General features: G+C 34.2%; 1 protein-coding gene across 13 annotated transcripts in view; it reads left to right on the top strand.

Moving 5' to 3' along the window:
• AKT3 (AKT serine/threonine kinase 3) overlaps positions 1-24,353 on the top strand; it is a 281,741-nt gene that overhangs the window by 222,625 nt on the left and 34,763 nt on the right. For all 13 annotated transcript variants that reach the window (XR_015143515.1, XM_086344906.1, XM_086344914.1 and 10 more), the window contains 3 exons: positions 4,014-4,142; positions 14,559-14,773; positions 21,942-22,029. Coding sequence is in view for 12 of the 13 variants with exons in the window: in XM_086344906.1 (XP_086201032.1) it covers positions 4,014-4,142; positions 14,559-14,773; positions 21,942-22,029 (432 nt within the window). In the remaining variant the exon portion in view is untranslated. The remainder of the gene's footprint in view (positions 1-4,013; positions 4,143-14,558; positions 14,774-21,941; positions 22,030-24,353) is intronic.

The raw sequence follows: 24,353 nt of genomic DNA, 5'->3' as shown, positions 1-24,353 counted from the left end.
TATGCAGGGTGCAGGGGCGGAATTTCTCACTGTGTTCTTGGGCCTGAGGCAGTCTTGGTACTGTTGTAGCTGTGCTAAAGTGGGATTGTAAGAGTGAGTGAAGGGGCTTGTTTGTGTTGCTACAATAGTTGTCAGAGCCCTTAGGAATTGGTATTGTAATTCCTTTGCTTAATCACAAAATGTCAGCCATTTAATTAAAATGAGACCTAAAATATATATGTGTGTGTGTGTGTGTATTTTACATAGCTAGATATTAGAATATATGATATATGAATTGTATATTAGACAGCTTTTAAAAACTTAGAAGTTAAAAACTTGTAAACTTTCTAATAGCAAGAGTTTAATTTTATTCTAGGCACAAGCAAGAGCAGAAAGAGCATAGTATTTTCTTGCTGTCATTTCTTGTTCACGAAGCACAGAGGAAAAAAGATTTCAAAACCTACTGAATCAAGATCCTCTGTCAAATAATTCTTGTCCAGTTCAATTCCATAAAAAATGTTGCCTTTTTAAAATGGAAACTCTGGGATGTATGTCTAATATATTTGTTTCTTCAAAGTATGAACTATTAGAGAACAAGCAACCGTCTGATACAAATAGTAAGCAATACCTAGATTTTGAATGTATAATCTTTTCTTTCACACTTCTGTTTAACTTCATACATTGCTTTTGCCAGTGGATGTATCCATTAACTATCATCATAATGCCCTGACCTCAATCCTAGATGCTAAGACTGACAGTAGAGAGAAAACAGATGCATTTAGTGTTTATGATAGAGAGTACCTGAACAGGCAGTTGTGGTATACATTTTCCTTTTTATGGTTTAAAAAAAAAGGAAGAAGGAAAGCATTCGATTTAGGAGAGAGAACCAAAGACCATTTGTAAACATTTTTATTGCTCCTTTACACAGTGGAAAGATTCCTAAAAATAATTTGACTTAAATCTTCTTCCGTTAATGTCATGTGCACTAAGGCAGTGATTTCCAGGTGTTTTTTGATATCTCTAAGCCATCGATCTGCTTTTGAAAGGTTTCAAGGTAATTCTGTGTATCCTCACCTTTGTGAATCGCAGGTTCACAATAAGAGTTAATGGTTCTTATATTTAATGAAATCTTTGTTATGCATCTTCATAAAATTATTTATGTTTTTAACCAGACAGGATATTTAATTACCCCCGATTTATCTCTATATAAGATTAGATTTGGGGATATAATTTTTTTAAGGTGATGCGTTTCTGACTTTTTTTCATACTGACAGGAAATGACATGCCAAAATGACATTTCAGGATAGTGCGAGAAGAACAGTAATTGATGGAAGAAAGTGGACACCATTATAAAATAACTGGCTCAAAAATTGTGAAATATTTGTTGTTGTTTATTGAAAAGAAATTGATGTATATTAAAAACTGTTTAATGAGGTCATTAGAGCTGATAAAAGTGTTTTATAGGGTTCCATTTCTGAACTTTGCTCTTTCCTTTAACATACAGTGTTGTCTAGAAGAACACATACCATGTTGATAAAGTATAAACCAGCCATTAAACTCTCCGTGTTTAGTAAATGATCAGTACATGTGTTGATTAAGTTCTCCATTCAGTATCATTTAATTCTCAAAACGTCGCGTTGGATTGTTACTGTGTGGATTGCACCTGTGTGTCATGGATCAGGCTGAGAGGCATATGTCAATAGCACACACGAGGTCACTTACACAGTGAGGGGTAAAACTTGAGTTTACATTTAAGTTCTCTGACTTGATTCCATAGTCTTACCCACACTGCTCTCAACTGCCTCCGGTACGGTATGCCACCCTGTCCCCATTCTCGTGACCTTTACCCCATCTCGCAGTCCTCCTGTAGGCTGAGCTTATTTCTGACTGTATCCTTGTAATAAAGCCGATTAATAAAACAAAGGAATGATTAGCTGTCATGGTTTGCCTGGAACTTCCCCAGTTATAGAACTTTTATTAAAAGTCCTTCATCCTGGGAAACCTCCTCAGTTGTAGGCAAACTGAGAATTCTTGGTCACTTTCATCCTATTCCTGTTTTTCACTCAAATCCTACCCCTGAATCTCATTTCATTCCTCATCCCTCAACCCTTGGTATCTTGGAGATGAGATTAGCTAATTAGGTATGGATCAAGATTTTTTAAATATATGTATTTCTTGTTGTTAAAAACAGTATATATTCTGATATTCTATATCTGTGCTTTTCAAGATAGTCTTGTCAAAATGTGGACTGTTAGCTCATTAGTGCATGCAGAGTTTTGTTTTGCAGTGCATAGAAAGCATATTAAGTGAATTGGTGTGATATACACTAAACTACATATTTTATTCAATATTGTTATGTATTATTTGAAGTCTCTATAAGATTCTTAGGTATTATAAAAGATCTTCATTGCATTTTAAGGTTTTGTTTTTATATTGTAATGTATTTCTATGTTAGAACAATAAGCATATTTTAAAAAATTAAGAACAGAGCATATATTTAACGCAGCAGACAGTCCATTATATACTTCTCTTTCTCATTTTGGCAAGATAGAAGTAGGAGGAAGAAGAGAGTGTTGTTTTCAAGAGAAAGGGAAAAGGGAGAAAATCAGAAGCATGAAGAAGAAAAGAGGAAAGAAGTAGACAAATTCTTTTTTGACATTTCTGATCAGTTTTACTATTTAGGACGTATTGCCATTTGTGCACATTGGGTTTGATTTTCAGGTTTCAGTTAGTAGAGAATCAGTCTAGCTAAATTTAGATAAAATAAGAGAATATTCATTTTTAAAAGGTTTAACAGTGTATTTAGGGTTCATTCAGCTCTCTGTAGACAAGTCAAACAGACTCACTTCTCTAAAGTCTATGCAGTGCGTGAAACATGTATTGAGCATTGAGTTCAGTTGGGCAGCATATTTAAGCTATACTATAAGTATAGTATACTAAGTATGCTATACTGAGCATAGCTTGCTTAACTGTATTTAGTTTCTGGTTTATAAGATACTGGATAATATATAACAGTATAACATCATCACATTTTATAAAATTGTTATCTATGTTCTTATATGGAGTTCTGTTTTGAATTTGATATTGACTTCAGAGTTTGAGTAGGCACTTTCATACATTATCATGTTAAGGAGTAGAATAATTACCTACTCCTCAAATAAGTTAATTATCATTCATCCTGCTAATATAATTTTTTCACATGTGTTTTTTTGTGAACGCATTTCCTATGTATTCCCTTAGGTATGTGTACATGACTGAGCAGGGTTAGGGGCCCCATCGATACACATGACTATAAAGTGACAACTCAGAACTCATGTGTATCTCTGTATGGTGATAATCATAACTTTAGGTTCAAATTGGAAGAATAAGATCAGTTATTGTTACTATTTTTAATTGCATTAGCTTTGCACACGCTCTTTTCCCCCTTGCATTGCTTAATTTTTCACTTGAGGCTATTTGGTTATCTCTTTTAAGATTGTTGTTTTTGTATTAATGGGTTGAAAGAGGTTCCAACTTTAAAAGGGTTGGTATTTCTTTGTTACAAATAACTGCAAGAGAAGATATTGCCTTACCTTACAAAATAAGATTTAGGTTTGATTTACAGCCACCACCCAAGAAACATTTCTGTAAATAAAAATTTTATAATAGCAATAGACTCCCAAGAGAAATTGTTGAAAACCATCTGTACATATCTAGAAGAAGATACTTGTCTGTTTGAAATGGTTTAGATCAAACTTTATTTTAAAAAGGGAAAAAGAAGATTGATGTTTGCTTTCGAAAGTTAATTTAGGCTTTAGTTCTTAGGACTAAGACAACAATGGCTTTTACTCCCATGGGTTTAAAAATCAGTTTATTATTGTAAAGTATTTGATAAAATGTTTCTTTTTACACATGAATTAGGCAGCTATAGGGTTTGTAAGTATCAAAAGTTCTTTTACTAATTATGTCCTCTTTCCAGAATATCTTACTCAGCATTCAGTTATTTTTCAAAACAGTATTTTCCTATTTTTGAAGACTGTTTGCTTACTATGCAGTTGGAGAATTTGATGCTGGATAAAGATGGCCACATAAAAATCACAGATTTTGGACTTTGCAAAGAAGGGATCACTGATGCAGCCACCATGAAGACTTTCTGTGGTACACCAGAGTATCTGGCACCAGAGGTAAGGCTATGTTTCCATTTACAGAAAAATAAAAATAACACTGATGTTTTGCAAAGTAAACCATTTAAGCATTTTAAAAAACTGCAATGTCTACTGCTTTGACCTGGATTTCAACATGAATCAAATCTATTTTACTCCCACATGTTTAACATGGTATTCTAGGGCAAAAATATATATAAATCAGCACAAAGATACTGGTAACTGCAATCAAATTAAGTCAGTTTTTACTTATTGGCCATATGTGTTTTTTTTGTTTGACTGTGTCTATTTTTATTCACTTATTAAAATTAAATATTTCAGTGACTTCAGCAAGAATGTTAACAGTTTTATAAATCATTTTGGATTTTTCTTAGAAACAAAGAAACAATGATAATTCGTGTTTGTAATTTTGTGGGTTTTCATTCTTAATTATTAGAAAGGATTTCACTGGAAAATTTAATAAAATGACAGTGGCTGCATTTTGGAAATCATGCTAAACAAAAACAAGCTTCAGCCAGTGCCCTCCCATGCTGAGGATTCCATAGTGATTCACTGATTTGTTTGTTCAACAAATATATGTTATTCATCTACTATATACTGAATATTTCTCTGGGTGTGTGGTTATAGAAACAAGACACAAAGGACCCTGCTCTCAGGGAACTCACTTCTGGTAGAGGGAGACAGAATGAAAATAAATATATAGCATAATGTCATGCAGTGAATATGTGTCGTGAAGGGAAAGAAGCTAAATAAAAGGAGGTTGTGGTGGCTGTGTTAGGTAGTGTTCTCATTATTATTACTGCAAAACAGACCACTGCAAAACCTAACCATGTCATGTGATCGAAGGTTCTGAATCAGGATAGCAGGAATGGCCGCTCTGTGATACACGGGGCACGGCGGTGGGTGACTGTGGCTGGAGGCCGGAATCTGGAAACTCCCCACTTTAGGTGTCTGACAGTTGATGCTGACTGTCAACTGGTGCCTTACAGGGCTCTCAAAAGCCTCAGCTTCCCCATATGGCCTGGCTTCCTCATAACCTTGTGGCTTCAGAGTAGCCAGACTGTTTTGGCTTTGGGTTCTAAAATGTCCTAGGGAACAGTTAAGAAACTGCTTCAGTTTTTGTTTTTTTTTTAACATAGCATACAATGAAGAAATGTTTTATTAATTTTTAAAAAATTTCTCTTCATAGTATATTTCTTAACCTTTATTATCATGTACCATAAAATTCAGCCTTCTCAAGTGCCTAGTAGTGGCTTGTAGCATGTTCAAAGTTGTGCAGTGCAACCATCACCACTACCTAATTCCAGAATATTTTCATCACTCCAACAAAGAAGCTCCATACATGTTAGCTCCTGCCTAACCTCCCCTCCTGCTAGACAGCTACTAACCTACTTTGTCACTATCGGTGTGTCTTTTCTAAATGTTTCATACAAATGGAATCATACAATACATGGCCTCTTGTGTCTGGCCTCTCAGTTTATTCTCAAGATTCATCCATGCTTTAGCGTGTTTTTGGTACTTCATTCCTTTTTATGGCCAAAATAATATTCTGTTGTATGAATATAATACATTTTGTCTATCCATTCAGCAGCTGATGGACATTTGGATTACTTTCAGGTTTTGGCCAATAATGCTGCTCTAAACATTTCTCTGTGAATCCCCTTTTATGACTTCGTGTCAGGAATTGCACATCATTTCTGCATGTGCTGAAACATTCCTGAGCCTGCACGTGTTTAAGAGGGTAGTGACATAGATCCCACCTCTCCGTGGCAAAAACATGTGACATGGGAGATACTGTTGCAGCCCTCTTTGGAAAATATAATCTTCTACAGATAGGATGTTCAGGGAAAGTGATGTTTAACCAGGGACCTGAATGCTGAGAGGCAACTGTTGTAACAATACAGGGGACGAGTTTTCCAAACACAGGGAGCAGCTAGTATGAAACCTGTGAGGCACAAGTTCAGGTCTTCCCTCAAACTCCAACAAGGTTATTGTCATTAGAGCAAAGGAGGGAGGCATTTATGTTTGATGGATGATGATAACTATTTATTGAACATGTATTATCTGCTGCATGCTATATATGTACATTGCAAATTTGGAATAACCTTTTGAGATAGCAAACCTGTTTTTTTTAAAGGTAAGGGAACTGAGGATCAGAATTTTTAATGTAATCTGTACACAGATAGGAGGTGGTAGAGATAGAAACAGGATTCTAACAAGGTTCATCTTATAAAGCCTATTTTTACTTTTTTAATCGCATAACATGGTAGCCAAAAAAAAAAAATCAGTGTTTCAAGGCCACTATAGATGTAAGTAATTGCCATTTTTAAAAATAGATTCTTCGTAAATGCTCAACAGGAAAAGTAATCAAAAGAATTAGGAAATGGGAATACATTCAGAATGGTACTAGCATTCCTTATATGTATAGTAACTAATGCCAGTTTATTACTAAATAGCTCTTTTCAATAAGAGATTAAAATTACGTTTCAATAATTTTAAATTTTTGTAAATAAATGCTAGTAATTTGAAATATTAGCAGTATTTTCCATAGTAAATTTCCAAATATTATTTTATCAAGGTCTGCCAAAAGTAACATTTTTTTCTGTTATAAAATCTGGGGTTTAAAATTTTCTATTTTTGTAGCTGAATTTGGTAAAAGTTTAGAATAATGTTTCTTGTTTGTTCAAATACAAGATCACATTTTCTAGAATAGGATTATTTTTGTGAATGTCATGAAAAACAAAATCTTTGTTTCTCTGGAGTTCCAATTGCCCCTGCTATACATTTGCCATGGATGATGATATCCCATATTTAGAATAACAAAATTAGTTGTATCACAATTAGGGGAAATTATTTCTATAGAAGATAAATACATCTCATTTCAGAAGCAGATGATCTCCTAAGAAACAAAGATACTGTTTTTATATGCAAATGTCATCAACTGAAGAACAAAACCAGGAATTTAATCCAAGAAGAGTCCAGTTGTTTCTAAATTGAAAGTTTACAGTTCACAGGGAATTATCAATTTCTTCTTAAAGACAGGTAAACCCTTTCTGTATACCTTTTTAAAAAATATTGCAGAAGGGTTTAAAAGCAGTTTATATACCCGATGACTGAGAGATGTCGGTTCATAATTAACATCTTGACATTGTTTTCACAGGGGAGAGTGATCATTGTGGTTACTATTTGAGGATGACAAAACTTGAGACAACTAAACTTCTCACATTTTAAGCATTTGTGTCAAAGTGCATTTTGTTAAATCAGGGTAACTGTTTTATATGCTTACTTTTAAAAACAAGAATTTAAGTTCTTTCTTCTGGTCTCTGGTGTAGACCATTTCACTGAAGAACATTCATTCATTCATTAAAGAAATATTTGTTGAGTATTTATTAGGTGTCGTGCATTCTGTTAGGTGCTGGGAATGTAAAGATCATAGAAATGTTTTTAGTCGTCTGGTAGCCTGCTGTATTTACTAAGGTGATAGAATATGGAGAATAATCATTACTGTCCAAGAAAATAATTGCTTTACTAGAGTTATGTACAGTGAAAGGAAAGGTGGTGGGAGGGTCTGGTGGCAGTAAAGAGGGAGCAGACTAAGAGGAGGCTGGATGTGTAGATCAGGATCAGAATGGGAAAGAGTTTAGATTTGATCTCACAGACAAGGGAAAAGCATGTGAACTGAGAGCAAGGCAATATATGATCCAGATATGCATGGTCAGAATTAGAGAGGGATTGGCAAGAGCTTAAACTAGCCTCTTCCCTTCACTGCAGATGGTATCTCTCACTGTCTTTGAACCTTGACATTTCTGGTACATAGCATTTTTGATGCCAGACTTTTCTTGGTTGTCAGTAGTAGCTGTGTATCAGACCTGGAGTATGTGCCTGAGGACTGCTTCTCTTTTGAAGGGCTCCTTGTTAGTCTATTACCTTCACATGGGAGACCTGTTTACACACTATGGAGACATCTTTCTGCAGCCTCTCATTCGTCTAGCAGTGGCCATCCCTACCTTTTCAATTAGTTTTGGAGGGGTTTTGTTTGCTTGTTTGTTCTGTTTTTTTGGCCATGCCACAAGAGATGCAGGATCGTGGTTCCCTGACGAGGGATTGAACTTGTGCCCCTTACAGTAGAGGCGGGGAGGCCTAATCCCTGGGCCTCCAGGGAATTCCCTAAACTGTTTTAATTTGGTCAGAATGCTTTGCTACTTAAAGATGGTTGCAGGATATTTTAAAAAAATACTTCAAAAATACTGTTAGAAATCCGTTCAAAACTGATGTGTTAACTGTACTATATCTCAGACTTACACCTGATTTTTAAATGGACTGAGATTTCTTCTTAAAGACCACCAGGAAAAAAAAAATTATGATATAAAAATGCCATTTGTTAAAAAGATATTTTTTAAAGTATTTTTTCTCTTCTTTTGATGAAGAACTGTGTACCTTTTTTATTAAAGGGGGAAAAAGTGTCTTTTTAAAAAGATGTTGCAGAGATACAGTCCTAATGGGCATTGACTATATGTTTAGTGTGCTGCATCTCTAAAGCTGCATTAGTATAGATGGTTTTAAAGTGGTTTTGCTCTTTCTTGTATTAGAAGGAAATAAATTTGACCTGCCATATATTACGGACTATGGTGTTTTGAGGAGGTTTTGTTTTCATCATATCTACTATATTCTCATGCCTAGAAATATAAAGAAATTAGAAATCATATATAAAATCTTACTGTTAAATTTTATTATTTGATTTGGCTCTCATTGAATCCAAACCATCCTTTTATGCAGTGCTAATTATTTAGAGTCTCAGCTTTGCTCTTGAGTTAGCAGTACCTGATCAACTTTCCAACTGTAAAACAGTTTGAAAATCAAATGTAGCTTACATGCAAGACCCAACAAAATTAAAAGTGTTAAGTACGTTTTGGCAGTTCACTTTTATTATGCCCAGTCCTCAAATGTACCAGCAGATAATCATCTGAATGTTAGTTATTTTTCACATGCTTATGTGATCACACAAAAAGTACATGCTAAAAAGAAGCAGATGGTGACAGATGGGGAAGGTTGAATAAGGTGGTTTTGGAAACCTAGAGAAATGCACTTCTGTAATAGTGTAAAAATAAAAATTATTTGATAATCAAGTTAGAACTAACAAAAAGATTGCAAAAAATGACTTGATTGTTGGAAAATACACAGTATTCTAGTTGTGGTTGCTATTCAGAAAAAGATGTATATAATTTTATTTCATATGTGTAAAATGCTATGTTTTTCAGTGGCTGAAGATGCATTTTTAATGTATTTCTAGTTTCTGGAAACTCATTTTTAGAAAATAGTCACTGCGTATCATTTTATTCACTTTTGAAGCCTACTAGCTTCAATATCTTTTATAATATGTATTTTGACAGTGTCTGAAATAGATGAAAATATTTTGATAACTATTTTAATACAAAGATTTGCTTAAAGTCATTGCGATTCTTTATAGATAATAGCACAAATGAAAGGCCAAAAGTATACATGAACTTTCAGGAGGGTGGGGAGAATCGTTTTAATTAAGGGTGAAGATAGCTGGTAGCCTGGAGTATAGTGTGCATAGGTGAAGTGAGTGGAACCAAACTTGATTTTAAGTGTACTAGATGGAATTCTGTTTATTTTAAATACAACAAAGAATAAATGAAAAAGACATCATTTTATAGGCCTTATCAGTATTATCTTGAGAGGATCTTAAAAATGAATGAAATCAAAGTTTTATATATATATGTATATTTATACATTTCATCTGTAGATAAAAATAGTAGCACACATAGTTACATTTTGCTTACCCTTGGACAAAATTCTACTAGTTCTAACAGATGATGAAACTAAATCTTAAAACTTCTAAGCTTTTTGTAAAAATGAAGTTACTTTAGTAGCTTTTCCCAAGCTGTATACATCCCTAATATTTTATTTCATTCTTAATGATGCATGTAGCACTTGTCCCCTTGAAGTATTTTTGAAAGCCTTCACATCTTGATGGTTCTAAACTGGTCTCATCACCAATACTAAGGGGGAAATTAAGTGGATGAGCACAGTGATTAGTTCAGACAGAAGTTGTCTGCTTTATTGTTAGAATTTTTATTTAAGAACGTCTGAGTTGGCTATTTATACTGTTTCTGGATAATATTAAAAACCATCCCATTTTGCTGTACATCTGAAACTAACACAGTATTGTAAATCAACTATAGTTCAATAAAAAACTGCGTAGTTAAAAAAACTCCCACTGGGTCCCCAAATTAGATATTGTTTAAATATAAACAAAAATGATATTTTTAGTTCAATGTTAATGTCTCTCAACCTTTATAAGTAGCAGCTTTTACTTCCCTAGAGTTCTGTCAGGTTTTTTTGAAGCTATTTTTCACCTAAAGTTCTTTTGAGTGCTATATAGTCTTTGATTTTAACAATCAGAATATTTGCATTCAGTACTTTGGAATGATTCTGATTTAAGCACGGGGTATAATTTTAAATTCTCTGAGATATAACATACACAAAACCAGCCCTAACTGGGAACACTAGTGATTGTCTGTAGTGTTTTATAATGGCCATTTTTACTTTGGTTACAAAGACCCAGTTTCTTAGAACGCTGTAATGTTGTTGCTTCAGGATAAAAAGGAAGTATAGGAATCTGTGGGAAAATACCTGTGAGTATGATTGAATCACCACTGTTGTATCCATTTAGCTTGGCCTGTTCTAGCCAGAGAATGCTTCTGGAAGTAGGAGATGAACTGCATGCGAATACTTGTGTGTGCATGCTAGGAGGCAGCCATGAAGCTTACAGCATCTTAATTCAGAGCAAATGGCACAGTTTCAGTCCCTTTAGAATCATTAGAGCAGTTGAAAACTGGATACAAAGTATATATTTATGAAGAAAATAGCAGTAAACCATGCAATTCATTTTTCTTGTGAAATGTATGTAATAGTTCTGTAGCTGCAATACATTTTAGAATCTGAGTTAGAAGATTTATAGGTCATCTTTTAGCAACATTTCTGTGATGTTAGGAATATTAAAGGATTTCTGTAGATTATATAGCATATAACTGTGTGTTTATGTGTAAAACACACAATATCAGTTACCTGAAATATCAGGTTACCAGAGAAAAACAATTTTTGAATTAGCGGTAAATTGGTTCATCCAAGTTCGCAGTTTACTTTCACAACATAGGTGTACAGACAGTTTGTTTAGATGTTTAATTTTTTCCCCCATCTGTTCTGTCAGGATTATTGATTGAGCAGTAAGCCACTCCAGGGCATACATAGCGTCCTCATCACTACTTGCCTTGAGTGCTTTGTGTGGCCTGGCAAGCAAGCTGAGAAAGGTATTCCTTCAGCCTCTCAGTAAATCTTAATTGGTGAAAGAATATTGAAATGAATATGCCTTCTGAAAGTACCCATTCATGAAATAAGTATTTACTTTGGGAACTTTAATTGATGGTATCATTTTAAAATATAAAATTTATTATTCAATGTCATTCTTTGAAATTAACAATTCAAGAGCTGTTCATAGTGATTTTTTAAAACTTAGCTGGTTTTTGATAAGTGAAAGTGTGTACTTCAAATGTTACCAAATATTAATCAGGTATTACCAGATCATTTAAAAGTAATTGATAACCTGTGGTGACTTCCTTGAATCTTGGATTTTATTATATTAGAAAGTGAAGCAATCTCTGGCTCCTAGTAGAAAAATTGAAACTACACCTTGTTTCCTAGAGCTTGGGCTCTGCTTGGGGTTTATTGATGTGACTTCTCACCATTTTTTAACATTTACATTCTTTTCGTGTTTCAAATCCCCACTTGTTCTTCATCTCTGGGCATTTGTGTCAAATGTTCTCATGACATGAAGCTACATCTAGGGTTACAGAGGACAATAAGTGTAGAAGGAAATACCAAATATCTTCCTTCATATTTTAACTTGATTTTAGTTTAAACATTGATGACATTGATTTCATGGAAAACAACACTGTCTTTAGTTTGGTTCTTCAAGATAAGTCTTTCAGTGAATTATTTCTTTAGAAGCAGATTTTGATCTGCATATATATCCAGGTTATATGATAAATCGCCTTGTAATGGAGTTTGAAATGTATTAATGTTGTTGTACTTCTACATTACCATATATCTTACTCTTTGGATCAGCCCTGGTGCTAACCATGAAGTAATTAGCCTTTTTGCTAGGAGGGGAAAAAATGATCAGAGGGAATCAGAAGGAACTGCAACTCTTAGGCTAAAGAATGTAAATTTTATATATTACTAGGCTGTGGGTATTAATTTCAGTCAGGAATTTCTACATTATTTCAAAGTATTATATTTTGATTTAGATGTAAGGAGAAAGGATATTGTATGAACAGTGGTAATATACTTTATAGTATATCCACATGTAGAATATTACAATCATTTTTAGTTTTATTTTCTGTGTATTTCATCTTCCAGCTGTCTTGAAATAGGAGTTGAACAGAAATCTCTCTTTTTAATTGATGACAAAGCCTTCCAGATAAAGAGGACTGGCTGAGTTGTTAGGGTATTTTCTCCTCAACATTGCCTAAGTTTTACATGTCACTGAGTTAATGTTAGTTACATCACACTTGTTCAGTACAGAGTAATCCAGCAAACAGTTCTAATTGTAGCATTATGGATGTATGTTTCAGTTAAAGCTTGTATGTTCAGAAGCAAAACCACTTATCTTGAGAATCAGTGTTCATTTTACGAAGCTAAATAAAATATACTTTATCAAACAGATTTTTTTTACAATACAGTTTTATTTTTCAGTTGCTTATTTCTCTTCAAAAATAAAACCTTTTTTTATGTACTCACTTTCCCTTCTGGCTGCAAACCAGGTATTTAAACAAAAATAAAGGATTGCCAGTTTTGCCAGCTGGGGATGAGAACCCGGCTGGTGAAATGTGGGTTCGGGAGGCAGTTAATCCAGCTTTTATGCTTTTTATGGTTTTATGAAAAAAGAGGTTAAAAACCACATTTGGCTCTTTTTTGTGTATACCACTGTTTTTTTTGGTGTTGTAGGAGTGCAGTAAGAGGTTACTTAGACTTTAAAATTTTTGTTATTAGGTGAAATCCAGCATCTATTAGATAAAGGCCTACGGACAGCACATTCTGGTAATTGGCCATGGAATAGATTGAAAAAGTCACTGGTGTTTAAAAATTACATTACTATACAAATACAATGTCTTGAAATAAAATATTGAAAGATCCAAATGATTAATTTCCACTGATTGAGGAACATACCTTGTAGAAAGGTAATCATATTTTTCCTGGTACAAACGGCAAGTGATGTTTCAGTTTGAACAGGTTGCTCTAGCACAGCATAACTGATACTTGCATATTGTTTCTTACTAAATATATTTTACATGTAATGTGTTTTGGGAAATAAATTTAAGGGCATATACCAGACAGATATCGAGTCCATGATTTTTATTGTTTGTGTTTAATAGAAATTGTTGTGAGGTTCTAAAACTTTGGATGCTAAAGTTTATTACAACTCAGTCAATCACTCTTTATATTCACTCTGTTGCCTACATATTTCCTGCAAGAGTTTCAATGTGTAGGGTCCTCCGAAAGGTTGCATATATATTTTCATGATTGTCATGCCCTGGATGCTTCTTTAATACAATGCATCTGTTTACTCCTATCTGTCACTGATTTGTATTAGTTCTTCTCAGTGCAAGAAGGTGTTAGACACATTATGTTCTCTATAATCAACACAGTTTAGCTCCAAGTTGTTACTTACTGACCACCTTAGTGGAACCAGAATGAAATATTAAGTAGGCCTAAATGAAAATGTGTAAGTATGCAGATAGTTTTCTTTTGATCCTTAGGGCACTCGTATATTCATTTACTTTGCTTTGCTGTTCAGTGGCTAAGTTATGTCCCACACTTTGCGACCTGACCTTGTGGACTGCAGCATGCTAGGCTCCTCTGTTCTCCACTTAATTCATTTACTTAGAATTTTGCAGTAGGCTGCAAAAAAGGTTGCAATACCTCTTTTCTTTTCACCCCTTATATCTGGCTATATATTGAACATTTCACATATTTGATGTGATTTATATCTTTTGTAAGATTTATATCTTTTGTAAGATTCTTCATAGTTTAAATGTCAAGATCTTAGAATCACCTACTTAGGTTTTGAAAGTTATGATTCACTTTTGTGTAAAAATCTTATGTTTTATTTTTTTGTTTTTGTTTTTGTTTTTTTTTTGTTTGTTTGTTTTTAAGGGAATGTTTTTATTTTATTTTATTTTATTTTATTTTTTAATTTTATTTTATTTTTAAACTTTACATAATTGTATTAGTTTTGCCAAATATCAAAATGAATCCTCCACAGGTATACATGTGTTCCCCATCTTATGTTTTATAAATAATGCTTTAAAGGTTAGCATGTAAAAATTAATCTTTTACTGGTTTCACTTTTAGGTGTTAGAAGATAATGACTATGGCCGAGCTGTGGATTGGTGGGGCCTTGGGGTTGTCATGTATGAAATGATGTGCGGGAGATTACCTTTCTATAACCAGGATCATGAGAAACTTTTTGAACTAATTCTAATGGAAGATATTAAATTTCCTCGAACACTCTCTTCAGATGCAAAATCATTGCTTTCAGGCCTCTTGATAAAGGATCCAAATAAACGGTAAGCCACAAATAACATGCAGTGAGTTACTGATGAATGTGGTTAGAAATTGTGATATGGAAATTAATTCACGTATAACTAACTCCAAGAAGCAATGTATTTGATGCAGACATCTTCCCACTGAGACTCTGACTTATTTTTAACTGCATAATATAGAACATTTAAAATTTTTTCTCAACTCTTCCCTAACTTGGAAATTTTATACAGATTTTACCAAATAAGGATTTTGAGAGTGTTACGAGCAAACAATTTCCTAATTTGCATGGTGCTTGCTATTGTGGGAATAGGAGGATCCCTTTTTTTCCCCTTTCAATCTCTGGGCTTTATATTTCTGCTGATTTACATTATAAAATGGATAGAACTGTCTCTATACTCTCCTCCCACACTAACCTATGTTAACATATCTAGCTACTTTTTTTGTTTGTCGTTCGAAGATAATTCTTTTTCATGCATGGCTGAAAGGACTAGTGGAAAAAATGTCTTTATACACTTTGTATTTCTATTTTTATAGCTACAGCTATGACCTGAAAAATCCTACAGTTCTTTGCTTAATGAGCTATAGTATTCTTTGTTCATGTTTATATATTTATTTATACATACATTTTATAAGTCACACATGAAATGACTATTAATTATAAAATGTCTCTGAATCTATGTGTTTGTGTGTACATGTAAACTCATTGTTCCATTAGATATATACACACACATACATATCCCTGTTTCTCTGAAAATCTCGCAGACCTCAAGTGTCTTAAGGGTAGACCATTTCATATATTTAACTTTTTGTAACACCTCACATAATTTTCATAATGTTCTGTTAGTGGTTGATGCTCAGTGTGTATTTGTGACAGACTGAATTAATGAGTGAAGGAATAAGTGAATTCTAAAATGTGGGCTTTGTTTACCTTGGAGAAGGTTTCCATCACACATTTACAGCTTTTAAATTTGTGAGGAACATGATTTTCCCTTCAGCAGAAATAAGCAAACGTAATAAAAGAGGTACCATCTTTTTGCTTAGTGAAGAGCCATTCATAAATGTTGCTGAATCCTGTCACTGAGACCTTACCTTATATTTATAAAGTAATTTTGTGTTCTTTGCCAGGACATTTGCACATCTCTTATTTCCCTTGCTTTTTAGTAGCCTGTGGAGTAGAAAGGATAGATAAAATTCTCATTTCCATTTGACTAGGAGAAAATGAGGCCCAGGGAGGTTTAAGTGATTTATCCTAGTTCTCACAGAAAATTTGTGTAGAACAAGAATAGAGATCAAGTTTTTATGTACCTATTTGATATTCATCTTGTATCTTCTTTACAGTGCACCATGTTCTTGGTTTAGGTTTTAAAATGTATTCCATTTGATGTGATTGTTTCACAGCTATTGTAACAAGAGGTACTTGGCTATAGATAATCTTATAAATGGAGCTAGGATTTCTATTTTATCTGCCTGAGTTTGGGGCCTAATATTTGCTTTAGGGCAGTGAATTTTTAACCCATCTTTTTCTGACTTCTCCTTCTGGTTTTCATGTCTCCTTTATTTTTTTATTGTCATTTCCCCACCGTCCACCCTCCCCCCACCCTCTGAGAACAGTCCATGGTAATTGTTGAATAAATGTGAGGAGAATTTCTAGAATGTTAGTTGCCTGGTATGTAGGACAACTCTTAAAGTTTTGTCTACCCAGAGGTTGATACTGTCTAAAGAGAAGATGTGCTATTTTAAACTGTTATTTCCTTTTTAAGGTACATAAGTCAAGCCCCTCCACTGCTACATTAAAATATTAGGAATGCAAGGATGAATAAGATGAACAACCTCTGCTTTAGGGATTCATAGAATAACGTGGGATACAAAACATATTCACAGATGCTCAGGCTAAACTACAGACAAATGCTATTGAAATTATTAGCTATCTAGCGGATTGGAAACCTTGAGCTGGCTTATGAAGGGGTTGGAATTTGCAGTGATGTTTATGCAGAGAATTTTACATGTGAAGAACAGCTCGAATTACAGGTGAACATGGCATTTGAGAAGTTCATCATCTGGAGCATAGAGTATGAGTTGGGTGACATTGGGAGATGATGCTCATGTGTTAGATTCTAAGGACGTTATGCTTCTTAGAAAATATTTTATCTTTATTCAGAAGGAGATGAGAAGCCACTGAATTATTAATAGTAATGGGTGGTATAATCAGCTTTGTGTTATGAAAAGATAACTCAGGCAGCTTTGTCATGGATAGATTAGAACAGTGAAGGGCCAGGGGCAAGTGGGCAGAGTAATGAAGAATACATATGGAATTGTCCACATAAAGAGGTGGAATCCATCCCAAAACAGTGGTAAATAGTGCTAAGTAGACTTTGTGAATGATTAAATAGAAATGATGAGGAAGTGGAAGGACTTTGGCATGCCTCTGAGGTTTCCAACTTGGATGAATAGTCTGGAGAATGGAGTTATTATTGACAGAGTGGGAATACAGGCAAAGGAGGAGGCTTGATGGGGTGGATGTTGATATTAGTTTTGCTGTACTGAGTCTGAGGTTTCTGTAGAAAACCTAAATGTCAAGCAGGCAGCTGAAAATAGTACCAGTGCTTACTGGAAACACAATAAGCTGATTTCCTCCAGGTATATAGCCAGGAATAGGATTGCTGGGTCATATGATAGTTCTGTTCTTAGTTTTTTAAGGAACCTCCATACTCTTCATAGGGAACCTCCCAATTTACACTCCTTCCAACAGTGTAGGGGGGTTCCCTTTTCTCTACATCCTCTCCAGTATTTATTGTTTGTAGATTTTTTAATGATGGACATTCTGATCAGTGTGAGGTGATACATCATTGTAGTTTTTGATTTGCATTTCTCTAATAATAAGTATGTTGAGCATCCTTTCATCTGTTTGTTGGCCATCCGTATGTCTTTGGAGAGATGTCTGTTTAGGTCTTCTGCTAATTTTTTCACTGGGTTGGTTGGTTCATTGTTTGTTTTATTGAGCTGCATGAGTTGTTTGTATATTTTGGAGATTAATCCCTTGTCAGTTGCTTCATTTGCAAATATTTTCTCCATTATGAAGGTGTCTTTTTGTTTTGTTTTTGGTTTCCTTTGCTGTGCAAAAGCTTTGAAGTTTAATTAAATCCCATTTTTGTTTTTATTTTTATTATTCTAGGAGATGGGTCAGAAAAGATCTTGCTGCAATTTATGTCAGAGAATGTTCTGCCTATGTTTTTCTCTAAGAGTTTTATAGTGTCTATGCTTACATTTAAGTCTTTAATCCATTTTGAGTTTATTTTTGTGTATGGTGTGAGAGAGTGTTCTAATTTCCTTTTTTTACATGTAGCTGTCCAGTTGTCCAATCCAAGATGAACTTATTTGCAAAACGGAAATAAAGACACAGATGTAGGGAACAAACTTATGGATACTAAGGCAGGGTAGGGAGGTGAGATGAATTGGGAGATTGGGAATGACATATATACAATGGTATGTATAAAATGGATAACTAATGAGAACCTGCTGTGTAGTACAGGGACCCCTACTCAGTGCTCTGTATAACCTAAATGAGAAAGAAATCAAAAAAGAGAAAACTAAGATCATGGCATCTGGTCCCATCACTTCTTGGCAAATAGATGGGGAAACAGTGGAAACAGTGGCTGACTTTATTTTTCTGGGCTCCAAAATCACTGCAGATGGTGATTGCAATCATGAAATTAAAAGACGCTTGCTCCTTGGAAGGAAAGTTATGACCAACCTAGATAGCATGTTGAAAAGCAGAGACATTACTTTGCCAACAAAGGTCCGTCTAGTCAAGACTATGGTTTTTCCAGTAGTTGTGTACGGATGTGAGAGTTGGACTAGAAAGAAAGCTGAGCATGGAAGAATCGATGCTTTTGAACTGTGGTGTTGGAGAATTCTCTTGAGAGTCCCTTGGACTGCAAGGAGATCCAACCAGTCCATCCTAACGAAGATCAGTCCTGGGTATTCATTGGAGGGACTGATGTTGAAGCTGAAACTCCAGTACTTTGGCCACGTCATGTGGAGAGCTGACTCATTTGAAAAGACCCTGATGCTGGGAAAAATTGAGGGCAGGAAGAGAAGGGGACGACAGAGGATGAGGTGGTTGGATGGCATCACCGACACAATGGACATGGGTTTGGGTGGACTCCGGGAGTTAGTGATGGACAGGGAGGCCTGGCGTACTGCGGTTCATGGGGTTGCAAAAGAGTCAGACACGACTGAGCGAGTGAACTGAACTGATATGTGTATATATATATATAACTGATTGATTCTTCTGAACAGTAGAAACTAACACAACATTGGAAAGCAACTATACTCCACTAAAAATTATTAAACAGAAACACAAGAACTGAATATTTGGATTTGGGGTCTGTAAATATCTCATGGCTGGAGCCATGACAATAGTGAAATGAGGAGAATATAAAAAGAAGACACCCTAGGACAGAGACTTGGGAAATGTCAAAAATTTAGGAGGTAGAAAGAAGAGAAAGAACCAATAAAGGACCCTGAAAGTCTTTAGAAACATAATCAAAGATAGTATACCTCTTTATTATTCCTATTCAGTTATTTAAATACTGCTTCAGTTTTTCTGATACTCTTTACTGAATTGCTCTCAGTTCTGTCAAAGAGTCAGCTCTCAGTTTGCTTTTATTTCTTATTCTTCATTACTTTATGATTATTCTGTTAGTATCTCTCTTAACGTCCTATGCAAATTCTGTAGGAACATCATAACCTCATGCTGCATTCAGTAACACAAGGAAACTGTAAATCCCATGTTGCTTCTAGTTATGAAGAATCCATAATGGCTGAGAATTTTGGATTGGCTTTCTGATATGGGAATTTGGTATTCTTAGACAAAAATATCTTAATGTAAATCATATTTTGATATTATTTTGAAGTCTTAAATTGTATATTAGGGAGTCATTGACATTGAAATTTTTGACAGTTTCACACTTTGAAGAAGCTTATGTTAAAGAATCTCTACCAACTTCTAAAATGGCAGTCTAAGATTATATTCTTAGTCTTTGTATAGTATTCATGGCTGATACTTTAGTTATATATGTATTTGATAAATGTAGATTAAATGCTGGCTATGTCCAAAGCCAAATATTGCTTGAGAACTAAGGAGTGACATAAAAATGAATGACTGAAGCCGAATTAAAACCCTTTATTTCTAAAAATGATTATAGTTTTCCATTTTAACTGCTACTTCACTCACCATCTTGTCTATATTTTAGATTGAAAACCGTGCTGAACTAAATAATAACATAGATATAAGAAAATATAATAAACTTCTGATTTTTCTCATACATACTACTTTGATGCATACTCTGAAATGTTAAATAATTTTTTCAGAAGCAAGTATTTTGGTGTTTCTGCTTTTCTGGCTTCCTAATCACAGGCTTAAAACATTTTTTGGATAATCCAGTACTGAACTCGCCCCTCAAACGAATTTGCATTCTACCAGGGGAGAGGCATACATAACTTGAAATAGAATGAAAAAGAATGAGGCCAGAAGTCCAGTGCTGAGTGTTAACCAAATATAGAGTTGCTAGTCTGAGAGTTCCACATATGAACATAACTATTATGATCTGATCCAATCTGAAAGCTCCAGTCAGAGGTGTGATTTATTCTGTATGGATCTTAGGATAAAAGACCTGGATACTGGGAACTATAGGATCATCACTACAAATATTCAGAAATCCGCTAATTGTTTTGTTTTTCCATTCTGACAGTGTGTCAGAGGATCCTGGATTCTTCCTAGTGATGTATTCCTTATACCTAATAATAACCAGAATTCCTTAAAATTGTAGAATTGCTTATTTTCTATGACATATTTGCTTTTCTTCCTAGCCAGTGGTGTGTTGAGAGTTGACAGGTACCAGCTTAGAATAGCCAGTTGTTAAATATCAAGAATTTTGTGAGCTGGTTGTTGAAAACAGCCATTATTAAAAATTAAATTATATAAACTTACAATTAAACCAGGAACATTAAAATCAAGGATAGAAAATACTCAAAACTCATCACTCTTTGATAATGTTGTTAAATTTTGCTCTTCTCTGTACTTTTGAGGATACTTATGTATTTTGAGGTTGGAAATACTGTATAATGTTTTGCTTCTGCACATCTTCTATCAATAAATCTAATAATACATATATGTATTATATATTTATAATTTCCCAAGATAGCTGATGATTAAGCATTTACCAGCATGTATCATTCCTAACAATGAGTAAAATCAAATAAAACTTGCTCTGTCAAATTCAGATTTAAAAATAGATTTCCTTTGTTTTATTTTCCTCCTTGTTTCCCTGTCCTTTCTTTATTTCTCTCTTTTTCCTCTTTTCCTCCCATCTTACTTCCTCCTGTGTTATTTTCTGTTTCTCTCAGCCTTTCTTCATAGTGACTAGTATGTACTATATGAAATGGAGAAATCTAGAAAACACCTGAATTTCAGATTGTGTCAGGTATCAGTTGAATAAGAGTACCTTCAAAGATGGGGTGAGGGTATTTTTAAAATTTTAATTTATATTAAACTTGTATAGCAGATTCCATTGCAGTGATATTTCATATATTAACTTTCTCACTTCTCTGAAAATTCATTTGAAATATGAAAGCAATTTATTGGCTTCTGTCAGCAGTGCTCTCTAAATTGTTTTTTCTAACCTTTATGTAGTCTTTACAGAATTTATGTTGACAAGGGTGCATTTTGACTAAAGTCATTCTAAAATAATTTTGGCTTGAGAATTGACAATAGCTATTATTTATTGTGCTAGGTACTTGTTATTTCTAAATACTTAACATTTAGAAATAACAAGTACCCTAACAGTAATCTTCCATGCTGGTATTATTATTCTCACTATACAGATGAGAAAACTGAGATTAAGTAATTTTTCATTGTCATACACTTGCTAAGTTCTAGAGCTGCTTGCCTAGTTCTGGTTTGTCTCCAAAACTTGTGCTTTTTTCTAATACCATACTGTCCCAAGGCAAATTCTTATTAATAGTGTATTAGGAAAACTAGATCTTAGAACAAAAGCTTTTTATTTTTATGGCTATTTATCACAAGAACTATTTACACACAGAAAGTTACATTTCACAAAAGCTTTGTAGTTATGCATTCAGCTTATGCAAATGTTCTATAATCATTTAATTTTATTTCTGTTCTCACAGCCTTGGTGGAGGACCAGATGATGCAAAAGAAATTATGAGACACAGTTTCTTTTCTGGAGTAAACTGGCAAGATGTGTATGATAAAAAGGTCGGTTATCTTCATGATATTGTATTTTTACTCTATTATTTAATTGAATATTGAACTTCTTAGCACAAAACATTATTGATAGTTTTTACATCTGAAATGCATTTTGAAATTTTATTCAATGTGATCAGTTTTCTCTTTATTATCACAATAATTTGTTAGTCTACTTCTCATCATTTCATTGATTCAGAAAAAATAAAGGCACCAATGTTACATTATTCTTCAGGAAAACTAGCAAAACAATCACAACTTTGAAACTTTGTCTCTATACCTTTCATTTTAAAGTGAATGCTTCATATTTATTTATACAGTTCCTTATTTTTAAAAGGAATTTAAAGCAGTTTAGTTTTAATATTTAACAAAATAATACATTTATTTGTCTTCTTTGGGCCTTCTCTTTTACTTGAAATAGAACTTCAAGACTTACAAGATGGATGCTACAAATCATATGATTTTATTTTTAGTCTAATCTGTACTTGTTTCTAATACTGCAGTGTTTACTTAAGTTTAGGAATAGGAAATTATTGTGTCTGTTTTATCTTTTAAATTTTTAAAAATTTATTTTTACTACTTCAGATATTGTTAGTACAGTCAATGATTTTGACATTTTGATTTTCAAATGGTCATATGAAAATTTTACTATGAAATTTTTATGTTATTCAGCATTTGCTTATAATTCTTACCTAGTCAGTTTATGTACTCAGTCCTTCCATTTCAGTTTATTCTAGGTTTTCATGTTTTTCTCTTAAATGTATTTATCAGCAACATTTATGCAGTGTCTTAATTTGTGCCAAATACTCTTCTCTGTTAATCCCTAAAGCAAAGACAGAGGGATATCATAGAGTTATGAGGAAGTAAGATAAGTGCGCCATTTTTATACTATGTCACAGTAATAGGAAATGTGGCGACTTTAAGCATTTCTTGTAACTAGGTGTTTAAAATACAGGCGCCATGCTATGGTGCCTCTACGCAGACTTCAAGTAAATGTACAGTTCTTGAGTTCCCACCATGTATAAGCACTGTGGTAAGTGTTGGATCCTTCTCAACCCTTGTGAGAAGTTTGTGATCATTCTTAAGTATCCTCAGTGTTTATTACCTTCAGGCAGACAGTTATGTATCTACTGTGTAATACTGATGAAATTCTTTATGAGTGGCATCCATATATAGCCCCTAAAGCACCACTTGCTGTTTATTATGTCACTGCACTGCAAAAGAACCTAGAAATAATATGTGATCAAAGGTTTCCTTTGGCACACAAAGTTATAAGCCACAACTAAATCCAAAGAGGACTCCACCACCACTAACAACAACCAAACAGAAAGAAAAATTTCCTTAGGAGACAAAATGTGGGGCATTGGTATGGCACTGCTAACTTTAAAGAAGGGGTAAAGTATGGATTTTCTTCAGTCCTATTCAGAGAGTCGGATATGTTAATACTGTAGTTTGGCATCACCTAAGGAATGCACTGAGAACCCAGCCAGCACACAGTGAAGAAACAAGGCTTATTCTGTCTCTGCCCCATGGGCTCAGCATGCCCAGAGTGAAGGTACTGTTAAGATACCCAGGCAGCTCCCTTGTGGTGAATGAAACTGGAGAAACCAGCAAGAAGGGCAGGACGAGGAGCTACCAAAACATAGCTTTAGATGATGTATGTGAATAAATGAATTTAAATTGTTAGAGTTTAGATAAAAATAGTTGCAGCTTAATTTGAGCAAAAATGTTAAGTATCCTGCATAAAGAAGCACAACAGCCAAAATCACAGTTTTTACTCGTTGACACTTGCTACAGGTTCGCTCGGGGGTGTGGGTGGTATCCTGGATGTCAGATGCCCCCGATGTTCTCAGCCATCTTCATACACCTGAAGAACAATGTCAGAGTAGCATGCTTAAATTTTGACACTCTTTCTAAAAGGTGGTGGAAATATGATTGGGTTTATTTGGGTTTGTATTGTATTACAACAAATAAGGAATTAATTATAGGAATGTTAATATAGTAGCTATTTTCATGAATTTACCTGTGTTTTCAAACATTTTTGAGGGGTCTTCTATCTTTAAAATGCATACCTTATTCTTTATCTCTAAGGTCAGGTATTTTTCAGTTTTACTAATGTGCTTTGGGAGAATTGCTGTTTTTATAGATTTATGACTTGATTATTGGCTATTTTCTTATTGATATGTATCATGGTAAACTCTGCAGATGAAGATGTGTGTGAAGATACTGGTATGTTTAGCGGAAGGGCTTCCGCAATGGCTCAGTGGTAAAGAATCTGCCTGCCAATGCAGAAGATGCAAGAGACGCGGGTTTGAGCTCTGGGTTGGGAAGATCCT

The sequence above is a fragment of the Bos grunniens genome, chromosome 16 (genome assembly GCF_055505025.1).
Source record: "Bos grunniens cultivar Pamir isolate PY7600 chromosome 16, Bosgru_T2T1.0, whole genome shotgun sequence".
Lineage (NCBI taxonomy): Eukaryota > Metazoa > Chordata > Mammalia > Artiodactyla > Bovidae > Bos > Bos grunniens.
This window is presented reverse-complemented; position numbering and strand designations above follow the sequence as displayed.